Source organism: Marmota marmota, unplaced genomic scaffold (assembly GCF_001458135.2).
Source record: "Marmota marmota marmota unplaced genomic scaffold, marMar, whole genome shotgun sequence".
Taxonomy (NCBI): domain Eukaryota; kingdom Metazoa; phylum Chordata; class Mammalia; order Rodentia; family Sciuridae; genus Marmota; species Marmota marmota.
The window spans coordinates 17309566-17331478 of NW_025999941.1; the positions used below are offsets into that span (position 1 = coordinate 17309566).

Here is a 21913-nt window from a genome sequence, read left to right on the forward strand (position 1 = left end):
TTGGGAGGGACCTCATATTCAAGGGTGGAGGACAGATGGCCTCACTCATGTGAAAGCAGATGGGCAAGAGAGAAAAAAGATAGGATAGTATCAGGCCAGTTTCAGTACCCCTACTAGTGACCCTGACTGGGGGAAATGACTGGCCCACAGCTGCTCCTCATTAGGCTGCACAAGAAATGGTGTGGGGGGGGGTGGGAGAAAAGAGAGAGGAGAGACAGATCAGAGATGGAACACATACCTTAGCTATAAAACTTGCACCTCCAGGCCAGTACCAGAAGATGGAGTGCATTTTCCACAGTAACCACCACATTTCCCTACGACTCGGGTACCATCCTGCAAAGAGACACATCAACTTAGATTACCTAACATTTTCAGAGCTCGCAACACCTTTTGTGAAAAATCATTATTGTACACACAGTAGGCATGACCTTCTGAAATTAAATGAAACCTAAGATGCTCACCAGGGTCTAACGCTGGAGTTGGCCAACTATGGGATAAGGGCCAAATCCAGCCAACCACTTGGTTTTTCATGGTGGACGAGCCAAGATTGGTTTTTACATTTTAAAATGGTGGATCAGGGCTGGGGTGGTGGCTCAGTGGGAGAGCACTTGCCTGGCATGTGTGAGGCACTGGGTTCGATTCTCAGCACCACATATAAATAAATAAAATAAAGGTCTATCAGCAAGTAAAAAAAAATATTTAAAAAAAGTCCATCAACAACTAAAAAACATTTTTTAAAAAAGTATTTTTTTAAAAAATGATTGATTAAAAGCAAACCAAGAATAACATTTTTTTTTGACATGAGGTGATTCTATCAAATTCAAATTTCAGAGTCCATTAGTAAAGTTTTATTATAACCAGCCATGTTCACTCTATTACCTAAACTCTATGGCTACTTTCACTTTGCAACAGAAATGAGGAGTTGCAGTAGGTCTCAGTTTCACATTGATGCTCAGTGTGTCATAGTGAAACTGTTTTAACTTGATTCATTTTATTTACTTGTTTTCTACCAGTGCAATCATGAAGCCAGATGAAGAAAAGAAGGGAAAGTGAACTTTGCATGCTATACTTTCGGGCTGGGATTAGGGGTACAGCTCAGTAGTAGAATGCTAGTCTTGGGTTTGATCCTTAGCAACAAATAACCATTCCCCTCCCCAAAATGAATGTTATACTTTTAGTATATAATGGCAGGTAGATTGTTTTGTTATCAAATTTAGATGACAAAGCATTGCATTTATTATGTAATGACAATATAGTCTGGCTAAAGAAAAATGATATGCACCAACATTATCAAACTAAAATCATCACAAATATTCCTGTAATGGTTTAGAAATGTATAAAGTGTAAAATGGGGTATATTACCAGAGCATGATTCTTACCCAAAAATAAAATATGAAAATGAGTGTCTCCAGTTTGCTCACTTGTTAGTCAGGCAAGGAGAACAACTTACTCATAGTGAATTAATGCCATCTTGTTTAATTGCAGCAGCTCAAGAAATGTGTCCAGCAAAAATAAACTAATTTAAGGAAACTACCCTTTTGGCAAGAAGAATTGCCCCAGAAAGTTGATGACGTTGGCAGCCATGCCAATAGGTAATTAAGAACAAGGCAGATGATTTTGAGTGGGTTTCTTAGGTTCTTGACGAGTCAACAGATATTACTGATACTATTTAGGGGCTGTTGTCATTTGAGGAGACAAGGGTCAATCTGAACTGACTTAAAAAATCAGCCTTTATGAATGGCTCATAGGAAATAAGCATGGGTGACAATATTTCAATGAGGTTGAGAAAAAACACTCTTGCCGAAAACCTGAAGTGCAATCTGCTAAGAGGTGTTGAAAACAGATTGTGGTACAACTAGGTTTGGAGTGCAAAGAGCTTTAGTTGGAAAACTTACAAAGCTTGTGAAACTGTAAGATTTAAAGCCTATGGTTATTCATTGTATTATTTATCAGCAGGTACTGTGTGGAAAATAATTGAACCTATCAGGTTTAATAATGTATTGAATATATAGTATTGTCAATATAGTAATGTCAATCATGAATTGTCAATAATTGAATATATAGTATTACCAATGAAGTATTATCAATAATGAATTCATTTGCTATAAGTTAATCATCATCAGTCTTGTGCCTTTTTAATTTTGTAAAAAAACTAGAAGCTGAATTCCTTGACTTGTCTTACCACTGCAGTGTAATCACTTAGCAGTAAAGTTTTATTTTGACTTTTGAGCTCAGGACCCATATTAAAAGTTTTCTGAGTAAGAATTGTTCCCAGTCATTCCAACTGGATGCTTAGTGTTTGAACTTTAGCCTTGCTATAGACTTGGTAATACTTCCTAATGAAGTGTACCTAGGGTGATATGGCAAATCTGCAATTACTGGCAAAACTCCTACTGTGGTAAGGGCATTTCAATGACAAGGAACATTATTTAAATCACAAGTAATGTTAAGCTGCTTTAACACCTCCCCAGACTGTCAAAAGTTAAAATGAAAAAAAAAAAAAAACTACATCTCATCGCACACAAATTTACAGTGGTTATATTTTCTGAGTTTAAACAGCAGTATGATTTGGACTTTGATGTAAGTGTAAAGGAAATGTTCATATTTCAAAAATTCACTTAGCTAGGTAATTGAGGAGCTTCCATTTCATTTTCAGTTGCAAGTGTTTAATGGTGATTAATGTGCAATGAAATGATATGCAAATATCAGGAGAAAACTCCAACAGGATTCTATAAAGGCCTGCCAAACCATGAGTACGCTCAAATGAAATTAGACAGCTGTGGACAGATATCGGTGTTGGACAACATGTATGCATGTAAAAGAACACTTTGCAACATGCATGAATTAGATATGATCTCATTTTAGATTTGCATCAACAGGTAAATATCTACAATACATTTTGATAATTAGAGAACACTAATTAAGCCAAATGTTTCCTCCACCAATACGCCAGTCTTCTCATTGGTAGATTTGTATTATAAATAAAGTACTCAATCATTACATTATGCATTTATCCAAAATTTTTACATATTCTTTTTCTCTTGACATATAAATACACATATGACATCACTGATTTTGCTTCTTGGTCCTCAAAGCCTAAAATACTTGCATTCTGGCCCTTTCTTTGTCAATCCCTGGTCTACAGACATGCATAGTTTGTCTTTGACTTTTCAGATTCATCTTGTGCTATTCTTTTTTTTCACGATGGTATTTATTTGGGCTGTTCTTCTGATATGCCCCTTAAAACACAGGGCCTCTGCACATGCCCAGTCTCTCTGATTGGAACTTTCTTCTCTTTCCCTGTGTGTGTGCATTATACCCACCCCAATATTTGCCTAATAAATTCTTCAGAATTCAGTCAAAGGTCGTCTCCTCTAAGAAACCTTCCTGACCCAGTTACTTGCTGCACAGCACCCTGCAATTGGGCAATTAAAAAAATTTTTTTTTTGTCTTCTTGCTGGAAGGTAAGCTTCATGATGCAAGGTGAAATTTCTCTCTGTACTTGGGATTGAACCCAGGGATGCTGAACCACTGAGCCCCACCCCCAGCCCTATTTTGTATTTTATTTAGAGACAGGGTCTCACTGAGTTGCTTAGGGCCTGGCTAAGTTGCTGAGGCTGGCCTTGAAATCATGATCCTCCTGCCTCAGCCTCCTGAGCTGCTGGGATGACAGGCATGTGCTACCATGCCTGGCCTAATTTCTCATTAAAATCCAAAAGCATCCAGAACTTAGCATGGTGCGTGGCTTATAGTGATGCCAAACACACATCTATTAATGAGTAAATGAGTGAATGAATGAATGTGGCTGAAGCTGCCTTGTGTTTCTGAAATGTGGAACACTGCCTTGCTTTAATGCTATAATTGTTTCTGTTAATTGTAGCATTGCATTGCATTATGTATTTACCATGTCACTTAAATCCTTTTCCACCTCCCTCTCCAAACCATGTTCCACTATTTCTGCTACTGGGACTAACACAATGACGAAGAGATCAGGGTCTTAATTTCAGGGTGTCTTTGGGCTGTGTTCCCAGAACTGGGTGAAGGGGTATGAAGGTTTGTGTCAGGTAGCCCATCTGTGAAGCCTCCTGCAAACAAAGGATCCCCTCCTTTTCTTTTTATAAAAGAAAGAAGGAAGTGTGGGGGAGGAGGAAGAAAACAGTGAGTTTAACTGTGAAGAAGAACAAAACATTTTCTCTTTAGTTTAAAACTGAAAGAGACCCTGTCTGGAAGAGTTCTTCCTTCCTTCTTATTGGGACGGAACCAGAACCTTGCCAATGCTAGGCAAGGGCTCGGCCACTGGGCTCCTCCGAGCTCAGGAGAGTTGTTTCTAGGACCCTACTTGGTTCTGGTTTTAGGGGGGCCATGTTAGTTCTGGAACTAGTTGGTACAGGTACTAGTTGGTACAGATACCAACAAGAACTGGGTTTGATGACAGAACAACTGATCCCCTAGCTAGGAACTTCTCCCAGGCATGAGTCTAGGGCTGGTGCCCTTCAGGATGCTAACATGCTAGAAAAGTCTTTAGGATCCTCAAAGCTAAGCTTTACCCAAACTCTCCTCATCCAGCAGAGGAGGTAACTTGAACCAGATTTGCCTGGGACTGGAACAGGCTCCTGAAAGCCTCCATGTGCTGGGGCATCTGTAAAATGGAAAGCACGAGAGTTTCTCTAACGTGTTTGCCATAAGCACTTAATAAGTGCTCAGCAAAGTGCTTGGCCCAATGCACGTGCTCAGGAAGGGTTTGCTCTCTTGATCATAAAGGCATTGGGGGAGGGGGGGCGGGGGGCTCTCCATCCTGTTTTCCTGAGGACGAGAAAAAAATGTGGGTAATTATAAGATTATAAAATTGAAAGGTAAACGTGGTTCAGGCTTCACGCCAATCCTTTATTGGAAGTCTGTTAATTTGATTTAGCTAAAATTCATTTTTACTATAAGATAAAAAAAAAAAGCACCATACCAAGCAAGCAAATAAGATAAACACAACTGTCATGGAGACAGTGTCTCTTTCAGGGGAAAAAAAAAGCAAAAAAAAAAAAAAAAAACCAAGTAGATAAGAAGCATCCACCCACACAGCATGCAGTGTTAATTTTTATTCCTTCATTAGAGTGGGCCTTCCAGAATTCTCTTTTCAGCTAATGTGCAATTAGCATAGTTCAAACTATTACATATAAGTCAAACGGATGGATCTCTGTTGCATTAAGAAGGGCTTGTATTTTACACTTGGCACTAATTTTTTTCTGCTTTCTCAGTTATATAACTAGGGAGTGACTACCGTGATTTAGGAAGGGCTGTGCTTGTCTGATGGCAGGGCATTTACCGGCGTGTCTTTGGAGGGCGCTATAAGGGGAGCCTGCTGGCCTGGAAGGTGGGCAGTTTGCTGAGAAAACCCACAGAGATCCTAAGTAATGGACACATGATTTTAGGACCCCAAACCGAAATGTTAGGGTTGAAATCATGTGCAATGAAATTTGCTCTTGACTATTGGCTATTGCGCATGAACACTATTCATATACATATATGTATGCATATGCATATATACACATACATATGTGCATATTCCAAATTTAGTCCTTGAAAGTTATGTATATACAAATATATGTATAAACATGGCCAGTTTCTATAAGAATGTACAGAATAAAAATGCATGCATGGCCAGGTGTGGTGGTGCATACCTGTGATACCAGCGGCTCAGGAGGCTGAGGCAGGAGGATTGCAAATTCAAAGCCAGCCTCAGCAACTTAGCAAGGCCCTAAGACAGTGAGACCCTGTCTCTAAATAAAATATAAAAAGGGCTGGGGAATGTGGCTAAGTGGTTAAGTACCCTTGGGTTCAACCCCAGTACTCCCTAAAAATTAAATTAAAAAAGAAAACCATCTTTCATTAATGTTTAATTCCAAAACAACTCTGATGGCCCTTTTCCTAATGCAAAGAATGTCAGGTAGATGGCAGGATGTAGAGAACAGTCCCCTGTCCCCTGCCCTTAAACACCCCCCAGGCACACAGGGTACACAAAGCCCCTTGCCCTCCTGGCCAGGAATTCCCCCAACCCCAGGGCTCTTTGTGTTGCCTGGCTGTACAGGCCTATTCTAGAACCTTCTTCTGGGCAGCTCTGAGAAGGGCATTTGGGATGCAAGGGGATTCTGGATGTGCTCGAAGGGCATTTTTGTATCCTGAGCACACTGGTGAGTTGAGGAGCTCTCCCCTGGCAGAGGAGCTCAGAATTCCATCATCTTCTCTCAGATCTCACCTCCGGGCCATGGTCCTGCCCCCCATGCAGAGATCTAACGGATGAGTAGAAACTCACCTGCCCTCATGCAGAGATCTAACAGAGCGCATGGAAACTACTAGGCCCTGTGCTTAGTGGGCGCAGCCAAAGCATCTGCTTAGAAGTCTAGAGTGGGCCCACGTGCACAGGCTCACTCAGCTCACACCACAGTCCAAGGTTCTTGCACTCAGATAAGCTCACTCCCTAGACTGCTCTGCCTGCCTGCAACATTCACACCGGGACCTTGTGACACCCACAGCCAGTGCTCCACTCCTGTTATCTTCCTGGTGACATGCAATCAACTTCACTTCCTTATTCCATTTATGCTTCTCAAGAACCCAAAGAGACGAGGGACACTACAGTCTGCATGGCACAGATGAAGAAAGCAAGGGCTCCCCTTCTCTGTGCAGCCACTGAGGGCTTGACTGAGGCACCCAAGGCGGGGGCCTGCTGCAGGCTAGACTGAGCCCGACACCCAATGACATCAGGCTTGTATTCCTCTGCCCACCTCATCACCTTGCTCTCCCAAGAACTGACCTCACTCTTAAACCTTGCTATCCCAATCCTTGGTGGTGTGACAGCCGGGAGGAACACACAGAATTCATATCTGTAAACTGCCCAATAAATATCTACAGTAGCCTTCCTCTTATCTGAGGTTTAACTTTTCACAGTTTCCACTATCTGTGGTCATTGGAGGTTCAAAAATATTAAATGGAAAATTCAAAAATATTAAATGGAAAACAATTCATGAGTTTTAAAGTGTGTGCCAATTGGAGTAGTGTGATAAAATTTTTTGTCCTACCCAGGATGTGAACCATCACTTTGTCCAGTGTATCCATGCTATATATGCTACCCTCTCCTTAGTCACTTAGTAGCCATCTATCAGATGGACTTTCATGGTACCACAGTGTCTGTGTTCAAGTAAACCTTATTGAGTAGCCCAATGCTACATCACAATGGCACATCCTTCACCTCACTTCATCCCATCGAGTAGGTTCTGTATCATCGGACATTGTCACAAAAAGGGTGAATGAGTACAGCATAGTCAGATATTTTGAGGGACCACATTTGCATAACTTTTACTATGATATATTGTTATGATATTTCTATTGTATTATTAATTATTGTTGTTAATATCTTACTAGCTCAGTGGTTAAGTGCCCCTGGGTTCAATCCCCATTACCAAAATAAATAAACAAACAAACAAATAAATAAAATACAACTTTCATTAATTTTTAATCCCAAAGCCACTCTGATTTATGGCACTCTTCCAAAATGGCACACATTTTAAAACGTATGAATTGCTTGTTTCTGGAATTTTCCATATGCTATTTTTGGACTCCAGTTGACCACAGATACTGTGCCTGATTTATTAAGTTAAGCTTTATCATAGATATGAATGTACAGAGAAAAACCTAGTAATTCTAGGGTTTGGTACTCTCTGAGATTTCAGGCATCCCCTTGGGAATGAAGGAGGAACTAGTGTATTTGAATTACAATCATGGTTATTTTTCTGAGGTGAAAGTAGGAGACAGTTCTTTTCTTGGCACACAAGGAAGTCAACAACAGTGAACTTGGTGTTGAGGCTTCTTTTTGGCGGGGTTTGCCCCTGGTGGTGAGGCAACACCTCAGCTCTGCATTGGCCCCCGAGATCCAGTTCGACCTGAATGTCCTGATTTTGCTTTGAGTGTTGCCTGGGGAAATATTTTATTGTTAAGCAAGTTTGGAAAAGGGAGGCTTTCACCTTTGGAAAAGAGGGTGTTATAAATGGCCAGGGCCCACACTGCAGAGGGCTTGTGCCTCGGTCCCTTAGGGCGAGATGGCAGTGAGCATCGGGTGGGGGCAGGTTATTGCACCGTTTCCAAAGCGTCTCCCATGCACACTGACTCTGTGGGAATATTAAAAGGTGTGCCTTTGACAGGTTTTGTGGTTGCTTTAAGTTAGGTCAGTGGTTCTCAAAACAGAGTTACTGATCAGGAGCACCAGCATCACCTGGAAACTGTTATAAATGTACAATCCTGCTGGGTGTGGTTGGGATGCCTGGCAGACACCTGTCATCCCAGTGGCTTGGGAGGCTGAGGCAGGAGGATTGGGAGTTCAAAGCCAGCCTTGGCAACTTAGTGAGGCCCTAAGCAACTTAGGGAGGCCCTGTCTCTAAATGAAATATAAAAATAAGGCTGGGGATGGGGCTCAGTGGTTGAGTGTCCTTGAGTTCAGTCCCTGGTACCAAACAATCAATCAGTACACACAAAAACCAACAAAACAAAACAAAACCAAAACCCCACACAAACCCTGTTGAGGCTTACACACACTCCAGCCTGGGAACCACTGCCTGAGGGGAATGTGGGTTTGAATAAAGTCCTGTGGGTTTCTTTCCTGTGTGCTTGCTCCAGTCTCTAACATGGCAACGCTCTCTGTGACTCTTCAGGAAGGAGATCCCACGTGCGTCTTTCCATACGAGGCCGTGGAGACCCGTCGTCACTGAGCACCCTTAGGGGACCCTGCTCTGTGGTCTAGATTGAAGGTCAGCCACAGAGCAGCACTTGTCCAGGCTGCCAGGGGCCATGAGGTGTCCCAGATCCGGGTATTCATAAGGAGAGCTCCACAGGCCCTGGAGATTAATTTTGAGCTCAGGTTCTCTAAACTGTCATAGAACACACACACACACACACACACACACACAAACACACACACACACACACACAAAAAATGGTGACAGGCTATTGTCACACCAGCTTCCTCCAGCTCAGGCAGAGTCCTCCCTGCAGGCGTGAGGAAGAGCCTTTGCAGTGATCATTCTCTCCATAAGGTGGCGCTCCAGGCTTTCATTATTTTTAGTTTCCCCTGAAACTGCAGTAAGGTTGCCAGAGGCTAGCCCGCCATTGCCACTCACATTATGCAGTTTACTGAGATGGTTGCTTCCCCACACCTTCAACCATGGTTTTGGAAATTTTTTTGGCGGCGGGGGAGGTACTGGGGAGTGAATCCAGGGGTGCTCAACTACTGAGCCACATCCCTAGTCCTTTTTTATATTTTATTCAGAGACAGGGTCTCAGTGAGTTGCTTAGCACCTTGAAAAGTTGCTGAGGCTGACTTTAAACTGTTGATCCTCCTGCCTCAGCCTCCCCAGCCACTGAGATTACAGGTGTGTACAACCACACCCTGCTGGACAGTCAACTTTTATTGTTGTTGTTGTTCTGGGTCACTGAAACAATGTATATTTAACACTTTGTACACAATAAAACTATATTAATTTTATTTTTCAATACTACTACTACTACTACTAAAATCCATAATGCACAGTTGCTGGAGGGAAGAGGAAAGGCAAGAATGCTGTAATCTCAGGGCACATTCTTAACCCTGGGGGCTGTTTCTGTTCCTTTCAGTACTATGAAAATATTTAATGATCAAATTGTGAGCAATCGATATGGCTATTTAGTTAGTTCTATTGGAGGTCAGTGATTGATTGGCTCAGGTTGAGAAAAGAAGGAGTGAGGTAGATTTTTTTTTTTTCTTATTCTTCGCAAATGTAACCCTGGCACTTAGAAAAAGGGATCAGGAAACAGATTTCCTCCAGAAGACAAAACTGGGTGTCTCGCTTCCCAGAGGTAGGGCACTGAGTTGCTTCTGTATATTCTGATTTTGACTAGGCAGAATTATTATTGATAAGATTGCCACATTGAGGGAATAACGTCCACATGTCCCTTTGACCACACCTGGAGCACAAGATTTAAAAGCACTAACAAACTAGAGCAAATAAATAAACGAATTAATTTAAAAAATAATAAAATAAAAGCATAAAAACCTGATTACTGTACAACCTGCGTATGTATCCCTAATTGTCCAGAGATATCACTTGGTAAGTTATCCCTCTCTTCCAGACCCATTTGAATTGCAGTTGTCTCTAATTATTTTAAAAGGGGGGAGTGGGTGGGAGGCAGGAATGGAGGCACACACCTGTAATCCCAGCAGCCTGGGAAGCTGAGGCAGGAGGATCTCGAGTTCAAACCCAACCTCAGCAACTTAGCGAGGCCCTTAGCAACTCAGTGAGACCCTGTTTCAAAGTAAAATATTAAAAAGGGCTGGGGTTGTGGCCACAATGACTTGTTGCAAGGGCATGTTAGAGGCTTCTCCCTGCTTTTAGCCTCCAGGCCAGGTGGCCTCAACCACTGGGACGGTTCACACAGTCACCGCCTGAGAAGGACCTAGTAGCCCCATGAGGCTGCCACCCTGGACTTCAGTCCTACATTTTCTTCCCGAAACTTTGCAAATAAATGGCAGAGCACACTCGCCCTTGGCACCACCACCGTGGCTCCAAAACCTAAGAAAGGCTGAAAGCAAGCCCCGCCCGTGCCACCCCGCAGCCTTACCGGCGACTTCTTGATGTCGGAGACGGCGTAGTTCCCTTGCGAGGTCCATCTGGCCGAGTCCGTCAGAGACAGGCCCGTCCCGTGGAGGTTGATGCTAAACCGACCCTGCAACAAACGGGGCCGACACAAAAAGGCCTTTTAGCCCACGTGATGTCCCAAGCCACCGCAAGGGGACACCAGGAGAGGTGCCGGGGAGGTAGGAGGACGTTAATGAGCTCTGATGGCCCCTGATTGTGGAGGGTACTTCGTTTGGGGCAGGGCCAGGCACTTTGCAAGCATCGCCTCATTTTTCCTCGCGAGAGCTCTGAGAAGGGGTTTCTTTACAGATGGGGAAACTGAGGCCAGGCGGTGCGGTGTCCCCGCTGGAGCAGGAGGAGGGAGGCTCATCCCGGCCTCACTTTTACATCCTCCCCCTCCTCCTCCTCGACTCGGCCTCCCTAGCACGGCCATTCTGGTGTTGCTCACAATTATCAGATTCCTCCGGGAACAAAATGCCACCGTGTAATTTTTCTAACAAGATCTCGCTGCCAAAGCGTCCTGGGCTTCGAGCTCCCCGGGGCGCTGGGCACAGAGTGGCCTCGGCACAGCGGGGCGGGACTTCAAAGAGGAGGCGCTTCCCCGCCGCGGCCAGCAGAGGGCGCGCTTGGCCCGCGCAAGACCGCAGGACCCGCCGGGCTGCTCCTTCCAGGCCAGGGACACAGTGCGCAAAGGTTTCCTGGGTGCTTTGCAAAGCATTTATTCCTAAGGCGTGGAGCAGCAGAGCGATCCTCTGGCTGCTCCCTCCCTCTGTTTCTCTCTCTTAAAAATGACCCTGCAAAGGCTTCTGGGACCGGCTGCTTCTTGGAGGCTTCCTCCCTGGTGAGCAATTTCAGGGCTGGACATATTCTTATGTGCAAGCTCTCTCTGATTCGGACGCCCCAGTGCTTTCATCAAGACACTCCTTACAGAGCAAAGACAGAGTGGGAGCGGGTGTTCACGACCAGACAGACCCCAGTATGAGGTTAGCTCTTTTACCAGCAATTAGATCCTGGACAGATTTTTTAGCATCTCAGAATCTCAGTTTGTCCATCTGTAAAATGGAAGATAATAATAAAAGTAACCCCTCAGATGCTGTAGTGAGGGAGAAATGAAATCATCCCCAGGTAGGGAGCAGAGATACAAAACCCCTGATATCTGTCCTGCATTTTCTAATTGTGTTGTGAGTTAGTTTACTTTCCCCAATATAACAGTAAGCTTATTGAAGGCAGGGCCTTGGTATTGCTTTATGCATATTAGTTATGGTTTATAACATATAACTAGTCACTTGATGATTATTATTATTAATATTTGGACTATGGGGGTGTTCTACCACTAAGCTACATCCCCAACCCTTTTTATTTTTTTAATATTTAATTCTGAGACAGGGTCTCACTGAGTTTCTTAGGGCCTCACTGAGTTACTGAGGCTGGCTTGGAACTGGCGATCCTCCTACCTTAGCCTCCCAAGCTCCTGGGATGACAGGCGTACACCACCGTGCCCGGCCTTGATAGACTCTTAATAAATATGAAGATGTGCTCAATGAAGATGTGCAGGACCAGGACTCTCCTCTCCCTGCCTGTTCCATAAACAAGAGCTTATGGACCCCTTTGGAGCCTTAGCTTCCACAAACATTGAATGAGGACGAACAGGACTCCTATTCCTGGAGGTGACCAGAGGTTTAGTCTGGTCTCACCCACAGCGGTTCTCAACCATGGGGAAGATTCTTGCTGCCAGAGGAAACCAGGCACTGTCCAGAGACATTTTTAATCATCTTACCTCCTGGCAATGAGAAGAGCCTGAGGATGCGTCTCAGCCCACCACAGAGAGTCCGCCAGCCCCCAGGGTCAAGAACACTGCGCATGGGAAGCCTGGGGAGGGGTGGATCTCTGGGGAGTGGCTGGATCACTCTAGAATGCCGACTCCTTTATTCTCTTCAGTGTGACCTCGGGCAAATGGCTCAGCCCTCCTGAGCCCAGGTGTAAAATCGCCTAGTGAGAACTAACCTGTGACTAGGAGGCAGAACTCTCGTAATTTGTCACCTGGCAGAGAGTAAGAGACATTTGGAAACTATTTTTGGAAAGATTTTCATGACAGTATGACACAGATGTCAGGCAGCGGCCTCAGTACCCAGGTGTTGGTGTTGTGGGGGGACTGTCCCCGATTGTCCCTTAGATCCTGGGTTCTAGCTTCTGCACCCTCCCATCTGGCCATTTGCTTAGTCGCTGTCATTCATACCCGGAGCTGTGGGTCTCACCATGCATAATACCCAGACTGCAAAGTTGCCAAGGATCGGTTTTTTTAAAAATATTTTTGGCTGTAGATGGACACCACACCTTTGTTTTATTTGTTTATTTTTATGTGGTGCTGAGGATGGAACCCAGGGCCTCACACATGCTAGGCAAGCGCTCTACCGCTGAGCCCCAGCCCCAATGTGATCACCTTCTTTGCAACCCCTCTGATCCTGCTTCCACTCACACCGTTTGACCCCTTGCACGGCCTGTCCCAGCGTCCAAGTTCCTAGGGAGTCCAGACCGCTGACCTGGCTTCTGTCCCAACAATGGCCCCAGCTCATCTGGGTGTCCTGTGTCTGAGCACCGATACAGAGTCGACCAGCTCTGTCTTCTCAGCAGGGTAACAACCCCAAACGCAAGAGAGATGGTCCTCACACTCCTCCTGCTTTTTCTGGATCAGGAATCTGCAAACATCCTGGCTAAGTATCCGTACTTTGAAAGCTGAAGACTGTCAAAGAAGCAAAGACCTTATCTGATGTCTTTTTAGCTCTGTTCTGGGACACCCTTGCCCCTAAAGGCTTTACCTTCAAGGCCTAAATGGCGTAAGAGTTGTAGCTATTACCTCCTGTTGCTGATTTAAAAGAGGGAAAGTAATTAAGAGTTAGGCACATCCCCTAGAGATCTGCAAAAGACGTGCTTAGGCCAAAGAGAGATCCTGTCCTCTGACCAAAAGACTATGAGGCAGAAATCTTGCCTGGAAACAGAATCAGAAAAGACATCTAGCCAGGCGCAGTGGTGCATGCCAGTCATCCCGGCAGCTGGGGAGGCTGAGGCAGGAGGATCACCAGGTCAAAGCCAGCCTCAGCCACTTAGTGAGGTCCTAAGCAAATCAGCAAGACCTTATCTCTAAATAAAACATTAAAATAGGGCTGGGGATATAGCTTAGTGGTTAAGTGCCCCTGAGTACAATCCCTGGTACCAGAAAAAAAAAAAAAAAGATATCTACTATCACAGATATGGATTCAGATACACTTGGGATCCAATGCAGCCTCTCCCATGCACTGGTTGTGTGGTTCAGACAAGAACCAAACCTCTTCCATTTCCTCACCACATAGGATGCTGGGCTATGGACACAGGGAGTCTGGTGCCTGAGACATACAGGAGGCTCAGTAATGGCAAGCTATGAATGCCAACAAGGGTAATCCCAATAATGCACATGCTTGATCAAGGTGACCGTCTTAGACACATACACTCCTGCCATTTCTTTTTTTTTTAATTTTTTATTTATTGGTACTGGGCATTGAACCCAGAGATGCTTAGCCACTGAGCCCCATCCCCAGCCCTTTTTTGTATTTTATTTAGAGACAGGGTCTCGCTGAGTTGCTTAGGGCCTTGCTAAATTGCTGAGGCTGGCTTGGAATTCACGATCCTCCTACCTCAGCCTCCCCAGCCGCTGGGATTACAGGCATTAATCACCGTGCCTGGCTCACTCCAGCTTTCTCTGGAGGTGAGAGCACTTCTGTTGGAAAATAAATACCCTAAGCAACAGGAAGAAGAGTCAGAGCCTCAAACAGAGAATGTCCACTGGGGAGATGGTGCAGGGGCAGGGCCCTGGCCTAGCACGCTCAAGGCCCGGAGTCTGATCCCCAGGACGGGGTGGGGGTGGGGGATCCAAACAGAGCCCCTCTCTGGTTTCTGCACAGTCACTAGGAGCAAGGACTCATCATTTGCTCCATAGCAGTGTGCACAATCGTTCTTTCTACAAACCTTTCCCCGGAAAACAGATGTGAGAAGTTCCCCTCTCTCAAAAGTACCTGGGGCTCCCTAAACGTCTCAGGAGTCGAATCCCAGAGGACACCATGAGATTTAAAAAGAATGCACATGAGCTCCTCACCGGCTGGGGCTTTTCCCCTTTAGCAATTGCGTTCTTTGTCAGAATTCAGCAAATCCATTAGGCCATTTGTCTCTGAATTATGAAAATAAATGAATGCAAATGACCCTTCCTTCAGTCATGTTTCCCAAAAGATGTGCAGACAGAAATCAGAGACCTCTGAGCCATCTGAAAGAGGCAAGGCAGGCCCATCTATGAGCCATTAAGATTCGACCCGTAGCACCCGGGTGTTGAAGCCAGGATGGCCCTAAAGAAACAGCACTTCAAACGCTTTCAATCCCTGACTAATAGAGGAAAGGCCCCTTTTTACCATTAGGGCCTGTGTTTACCTTCTTTCTCCCTGAAGAGCTCTCTTTTCACTTCCCTAAATGTCTAGGATGGGGCTGAGAAAACACTTCCTTAAAAGAAAATCCCCATGTGTTTGTCTCGGGCCTTCTCTGTGGTGGGGCTAAATCCATCCATCCTACGGGAGGCCAGTGCCTGTGCACAGCCTTCTGTCCTGATCCCCAGACTTCTGAAGGCCAAGTGGGAAATTCCCAGCAGAGAGTGGAATAACAGCTTTGTGGAGACCTCACATGGACCAAAGAAAAAAACCCAGACCAAGTTCTCTGGACCAGACTCCACAAGTTCATTAGGCTTTGTCCTGCTTCCCAAGCGGAGAAGCTTCTTGCAAAGACTGTTGCTATTTTGCAAAATTAGCCTAGGCTGATGATTCCAGCATGTTTCAAAAGGCCACACTTCTGGCTGGGTGCCGTGGTGCACGCCTATAACCCCAGCCACTTGGGAGGCCGAGGCAGGAGGATTGCATGTTTGAGGCCAGCCTCAGCCACTTACTGAGACCCTGTCTCAAATAAATTAAAATAAGATCAAAACCAAAACGGACATGCTTCTGAAGAGACTTGAAAGGGTAGAACTACAGAATGGGCAGATCCAGTAGAAGAGGATGAATTTGCACTTCTGACCTGAACATTGCAAATTTTATAGACCTGAAGCAGGACTAACCCATTCAGCTAATGACTATCCACAGAGCCCCAAGCTTCAGTCCTATCAGACTTCTAGAACATACTATTACATCATGGATATTAGTTTACTTGTTATTCTCCTCAAACAGCTATAAATCCCTCAGGAGATGGACATTTGTGGGTCTCTACTAACCAGAATGGTGCGTATCAGAGAGAACAACTGATCTGCTAAGATGATTCTAGAAGTGTTCCAGCTACAGAATCAAAGGGACCCATATAGGGATTGCAAATTTCGAGACCCCCAGGTCCAACATTTATTTCTCAAAAATGTTTAACGAAATATATCTCACTAGTATTTAGAAAAAGGTTCTTCCAGACTGTTTCCACTTAGATGTTTTTTAAAACACATGGGAGCTGGGTGTGGTGGCGCACACCTGTAATCCCAGTGGCTTGGGAGGCTGAGGCAGGAGGATTGTGAGTTCAAAGCCAGCCTCAGCAACTTAGTGAGGACCTAAGCAATTCAGTGAGACCCTGTCTCTAAATAAAATACTAAATAGTGCTGGGGACAGGGCTCAGTGGTGGAGGCCCCTGAGTTCAATCCCCTGTACCCCAAAACGAACAAACAAAACATACACAACACACAGGAGCTGGGGGAAGAGCTCACTGTGGCACAGATGCTCAGCACGCACAAGGCCTGGGATGGATCCTCAGCACCACAAAACCCAAAACCCAAACCAGAGAGGGTCCATAGAGAATACGGCGCTTATTTTTGATCACTAATTCCATAAGCGTTTTCTACATTATGCAAACTTCAGAATTTTGAGTGGCTGAGCGGAGTGCGGTGGGGCCCCTAAAACAGGCTTTTTAGTCAATGGTGAGCATCTCTCTCCAACTCTCCATTCAGGGACATCAGATTGACAGCTTGAAATCAATCATGGGGCATTTTTTTTTTTGTACTGGGAATTGAACCCAGGGGTGCTTAATCACTAAGCCACATCCTCAGCCCTTTTTAAAAAATATTTATTTTTTTCAGTTATAGGTGGACACAATATCTTTACTTTATTTCCATGTGGTGCTGAGGATCGAACCCAGTGCCTCAGGCATGCTAGGCGAGCACTCTACCTCTGAGCCCCAGCCCCAGCCCTTTTTATTTTGAGACAGGGTCTCACTGAGTTGTTTAGGGCCTCACTAAGTTTCTGAGGCTGACCTTGAACTTATGATCCTCCTGCCTCAGCCTCCCAAGCCACAGGGATTACAGGTGTGCACCACCATGCCCGGCTATACTTGGTGCCTTTTGCCAAATGCAGAGATCAGGCGTGCAGCTCTGGCTACTTTGTTGGGAATCACTCTTGGGAATGGAATCACTGGATCAGACTCTGCACAGCTTTGCGAGACCCGCTAATGCATATGTCCACACACCCTGCAGAGAAGCTGTTCCCATTTCATCCTTAGAAGCATATGCTAACCGAGGAGGGTGGCCCTGGGGTAGGCAGGGCCGTGGAGGCTGGGTAAGGGGCGAAGCTCTGAGGACATACCTGTGGACACTTGGCAGCACTGTAGCAGTCCCCAGCTGTGGCAAAAGGCACGGGGTGCCCTTCACTTGTCCTTGCAAACTGTAGGTCAGTGGCTGTTGGGGGGGGAGAAAGGGTTAAGGGGAGAGGAAGGGAAGAGGGGGGCAGGGAGGCAGAGAGGGACAGGATATGAGTGAGGAGAAAGAGGGAAGAAGAGGAGAAGAGGAGGAGTGAGCAGGAATGGGAGAGAAAGAAACAATTCCAAGGATTAGCCAGTAACTGGATCCAGATGTGCTGCGGGGGTTCCTCCTTAGATCTGTGGTTCGGAGACAGAGCTTCGCTCCCGGGGTTTATCGACACTGACTCTTCTCCCCCCAGTATGGAAGCCCAAAGGGAGTTTCACGGGACTTTGGAATCTAGTCCTACATAAATAAATAGGTGAGTCTCCTCCCTGAAAGGCACGACCCCTGAGGGACCTTCTGTCACTCTGCCTCCCAGGCTCAAGGCCGGGGCCAGGGGAGCTTTGCCAGCCACTCAGGGCCTATCCCCCGAGGGTCCATCTGTCCTTCAGTGGCCTGGGCACCCTGATTGCCAAAATGTGGAGCAATTAGAACCCACATCTTGAAATGATTAATGGCAGTTTCCAAAGTGTAGCTAACTGGAGGTTTTTTTTTTAAAAAAAAAGGAACAAGAAAAAGCTGATTAAAATACTGCTGACCCAGAGCTTGCATTTTTAACCCTGCCGCAGCTCCAGAGACCAGTTCTGCAAGCGCCTAGGAGCCATCAAAGTGAGAAGGCCGTCGGACATGTCTTCTAGTGGGACTGGAGGCCGGAGTTTATTTATCTTTATTTATCTTCTACCTTTTCTTTCTTTCTTTTCTTTTTCTTTTTGGTAACTAGAGATTGAATCTGGGGGCACTTAACCACTGAGCCCCATCCCCAACCCTTTTTTATATTGTATTGAGAGACAGGGTTTTGCTAAGTTGCTTACAGCCTTGCTAAAGTGCTGACGCTGGCCTCGAACTTGCAATCCTCCTGCCTCAGCCTCCGGAGCCTCTGGGATCATAGGTTTGCGCCACTGAGCCCAGCCTGCTTTGTTCTTTTCAGGAATGGCCAAAGCCCTTCATCTTTCTGCAGAGAACCACACTTGGGTGGGAGGGAAATGGGAGAGCTTTGTTCTGCAGGCTGAGGTGCCTTCCAAGGGGAGAAACTGCAGTCCCTGTGCCTTGAGCGCTCATCAGTCCGGCAGAAGGCAATTAAAAATATGTTGGAACAAATCAGGTTGAATCTACCTCGAGAGGAAAAGCGATGCATATTCTGGTTCAATGTTAATGAGGAAAAATTCATTACTCATCATTTCCGTCTTTCCTCTGTTCGAGGGAGCATGTTTGGATAGTTGAGCTGTCTTTAAGCACTCTGGTGATTAATGTCCCCAGCAGAAATGCAGGGTGGCCAGAGCATGGAGCAGCCCTCCTGCAGGCTTGTTAGAAAAGGTCATTCTGTGCTCCATGTTTCTTCTGGAAATTGACAATCAGGTGGAGTTTCGTTTCCGCTGTGTTTGGGGGCACTGTGCTGGTGGGAGCCTCTGGGATAAAATCTGCTCACCTCTGGGGCTTTGCACCTACTGTCTGTTCTAGAAGTTTCTGCTTCCACCTTTGCTTTCCTCACACTGACACCCCTGTGCCTGGCTGACCATGTTTTTTTCTTTTTCGTTTTTTGATTGAGCCCAGGGGCACCTAACCACTGAGCCATGTCCACCACCCTATTTTTTAGTTTTTATTTTGAGAGAAGAGCTTACTAGTTTGCATACAGTCTCTTTAAATTGCTGAGGCTGGCCTCAAACTTGCTCTCCTCCTGCCTCAACCTCCGTGAGCAGCTGGGATTACAGGCGGGTACCACCGTGCCCTGTTCTGGCTGACCCCTTTTTTGGGTGGGGGAGGTACTGGGGATTGAATTTAGGGGCCCTCAACCACTGTGCCCCATCCCCAGCCCTATTTTGTATTTTATTTAGAGACAGGGTCTCACTGAGTTGCTTAGTCCCTGCTTATGCTGAGGCCGTCCTCCTGCCTCAGCCTCCTGAGCTAGTGGGATTACAGGCATGCAGCTACCAAACCCAGCCTGAGCCCTTCTTCATCCTCAGGTCATAGTAAGTGTCATTTGTCTGTGGTGCTGTCCCGATTTCCCACACTGCCACGGGGTCCTTCTAAGGGACTTGGGACTTGGTCATTCATCACAAATCTGCCGGGTACAGTACAGGGAGTGAAGACCAGACCCTGCCCTGGGGCATCCTAGCTGGGGACTGTGGTTACCGAAATGCAAGCCCTCGGCCTCCAGCCTCACCCCAGCCTCCGCGCAGGACAGTGGGTGGCCCCGAACTCACTGACTATCTGCATGCTGCTCACGTCCAGCCTGATCTTCTGGAAGCTGGAAAACCCGGCGGCCGTGTAATCCTTCCTGCACGGGCAGTCATCGCGGCGGCTCCCATTGTAGGGACACTCGGTGGGGTTGTGCAACCTATGGGACGGACAGGAGGCTCGGACAGGAGGCTCGGGTGGGGACGGCCCGGTTTCCTGGGGCTCCCCGGGCGTCGCCTGGCTGTTTCTGAGCCGCTGTCCTACCTGTGCCCGTAGACCTCGGAGAAGTTCTCGGCGTCCCCGCGGGCCAGCGTCACGTACTCCTTGGGGCGGTCGGACTTCATCCCCGCGCAGAAGACCTAGGGAGGCCAGAGGAGGCCGTGGGGAGCGGCTCGGGGACACAGGACGGATGGGTCCCCAAACACGGCTCCCGGACGACACTCACCTTCAGGGGTTTCCCCCTGATGATCAGGAAGTACTCGCCGTCGTCTCTGGCACCAGTGAGTCGTTGGACCTCCCTGCAGTTCTGGGGTAACTCGCCTGGAACACCCGAAATGCAGAGAGGGAATGGATGCTCCCAGATGGGTGGGGACCGACAATAAAATGGATGACATCCTTGGCACCAAGATGTATGAGCAAAGGGGAGGATTTCTTGAACAATAGCGTTATGGCCTGGGGTGGTGGTGCCCACCTCTAATCCCAGAGGCTGGGGAGGCTGAGGCAGGAGGATCGCAAGTTCAAAACCAGCCTCAGCAAAAGTGAGGCCCTAAGCAACTCAGCGAGACCCTGTCTCTAAATAAAATACAAAATAGGGCTGGGGATGGGGCTCAGTGGTCGAGTGTCCCTGGGTTCAATCCCTGGTAACCCCCCCCCCCAAAAAAAAAAAATCCTGCCACTGTGTTTCTAAGACAGATGAACAAAGAACCCCGTTCCCAATGCTGGAGAATGGGCTCCTGTCAGACCACTTACAGTTATAAATATTATGGCAGGTTTTTTGTTCCTCTGGCTTCAGATCAGCGGGACATAAGTGGCTGGGCTGGTCCTCGTTGGTTAAACACTGCACCGATCTGCTCATCACCCCGACGCCGCAAGACACGGAGCACTGCGAGGGAAACCAGGGTCAGCGGGAGGCTGTCAACCCAGGATGGCATGGGCTTCTGGCCGGGCGGGGCTCAGAGCCCTGACGTCACGGGCAGGGTGACCATTCAGACCCCGTGTGGATGACAAGCAGCCGGCATGTGCTGAGCACTCACTATGGACCGTCTCTGTGCTAAGCCTTAGACATACACATTTTAGCTTTATGCATAGGTATGCAACATACCCAGGAAACACTTTTACACATGTGTAAAATTACATGTGATTATATGCATACATACATTTTTTTTTTTTAATTCAGGCTGCACAGTAGTCCTGTGAGATAGGACTACCATTGCCCTGTTTTTACATATGAGAGATTGAGGCTGAAATGTTAGGGAATTTGTTAATGTCATGGTGAGGCCAGGATTCAAATGCTAACCACTTACTCTAACCATCTTATACTTGTGTGTGTATGTTGGACACAGGGCATTGAACCCAGGGAGCTGTACCATTAAGCTACAGTCCCAGCACCCTGCCCCTTTTTAATTTTAAAACTTGCTGAGTTGCTGAGGCTGGCTTTGAACTTGTGATCCTCCTGCCTCAGCCTCCTGAGCTGCTGGGATTACAGGCGTGAGCTACTGGGTCTGGCACAAGTCACCACATACTTGTGCCTAATCACCTTTCAGGAATGGGAGTCTCATAGCCCAGGCAGGCGGCTGCAGCAGTTCTCCAGCAGGGCCGACTCAGTTCAAAGTCCTCTGCCTTGTTGAACCCGTAACACCATGACATACTCCCAACACAGGACAACAAGAACCTACAGACTCCCTGAGAACAGAGGCTGCAAGACATAGCTGCTACCGTCAGTAACTCCTGCCAAGGGCCAGACACCAAGTGCTTTTCATGTTGTTTTATTTTTAAAGTCCTGGGGATCAAACCCAGAGCCTTGTGCATGTTAGGCAAGCTCTTCAGCACTGGGAGACTCCCCCAGCCCTCCTTTGAAAGGAAAGGGTAGTAAGTGGGGCACGGTGGCACACCTGTCACCCCAGCAGCTAAGAGGGCTGAGGCAGGAGGATCCTGAGTTCAAAGCCAGCCTCAGCAGCTTAATGAGGCCCTAAGCAACTCAGTGAGACCCTGTCTCTAAATAAAGTACAAAATAGGGCTGGGGATGTGGCTCAGTGGTTAAGTGCCCCTGGGTTCAATCCCTGGTACCAAAAAAAAAAAAAGTAATTAAAAA

The 21913-nt window shown here is 46.5% G+C and overlaps 1 protein-coding gene across 1 annotated transcript in view; it reads right to left on the reverse strand.

The window, feature by feature from the left end:
- Adamts9 (ADAM metallopeptidase with thrombospondin type 1 motif 9) overlaps window positions 1–21913 on the reverse strand; it is a 147897-nt gene that overhangs the window by 3232 nt on the left and 122752 nt on the right. The window contains exons 29-35 of the mRNA XM_048801020.1: window positions 20572–20704; window positions 20048–20142; window positions 19867–19961; window positions 19629–19762; window positions 17273–17364; window positions 10636–10740; window positions 239–333 (exon numbers count right to left, since the gene is read on the reverse strand). Coding sequence (XP_048656977.1) covers window positions 244–333; window positions 10636–10740; window positions 17273–17364; window positions 19629–19762; window positions 19867–19961; window positions 20048–20142; window positions 20572–20704 — 744 coding nt within the window. The 3' untranslated portion in view covers window positions 239–243. The remainder of the gene's footprint in view (window positions 1–238; window positions 334–10635; window positions 10741–17272; window positions 17365–19628; window positions 19763–19866; window positions 19962–20047; window positions 20143–20571; window positions 20705–21913) is intronic.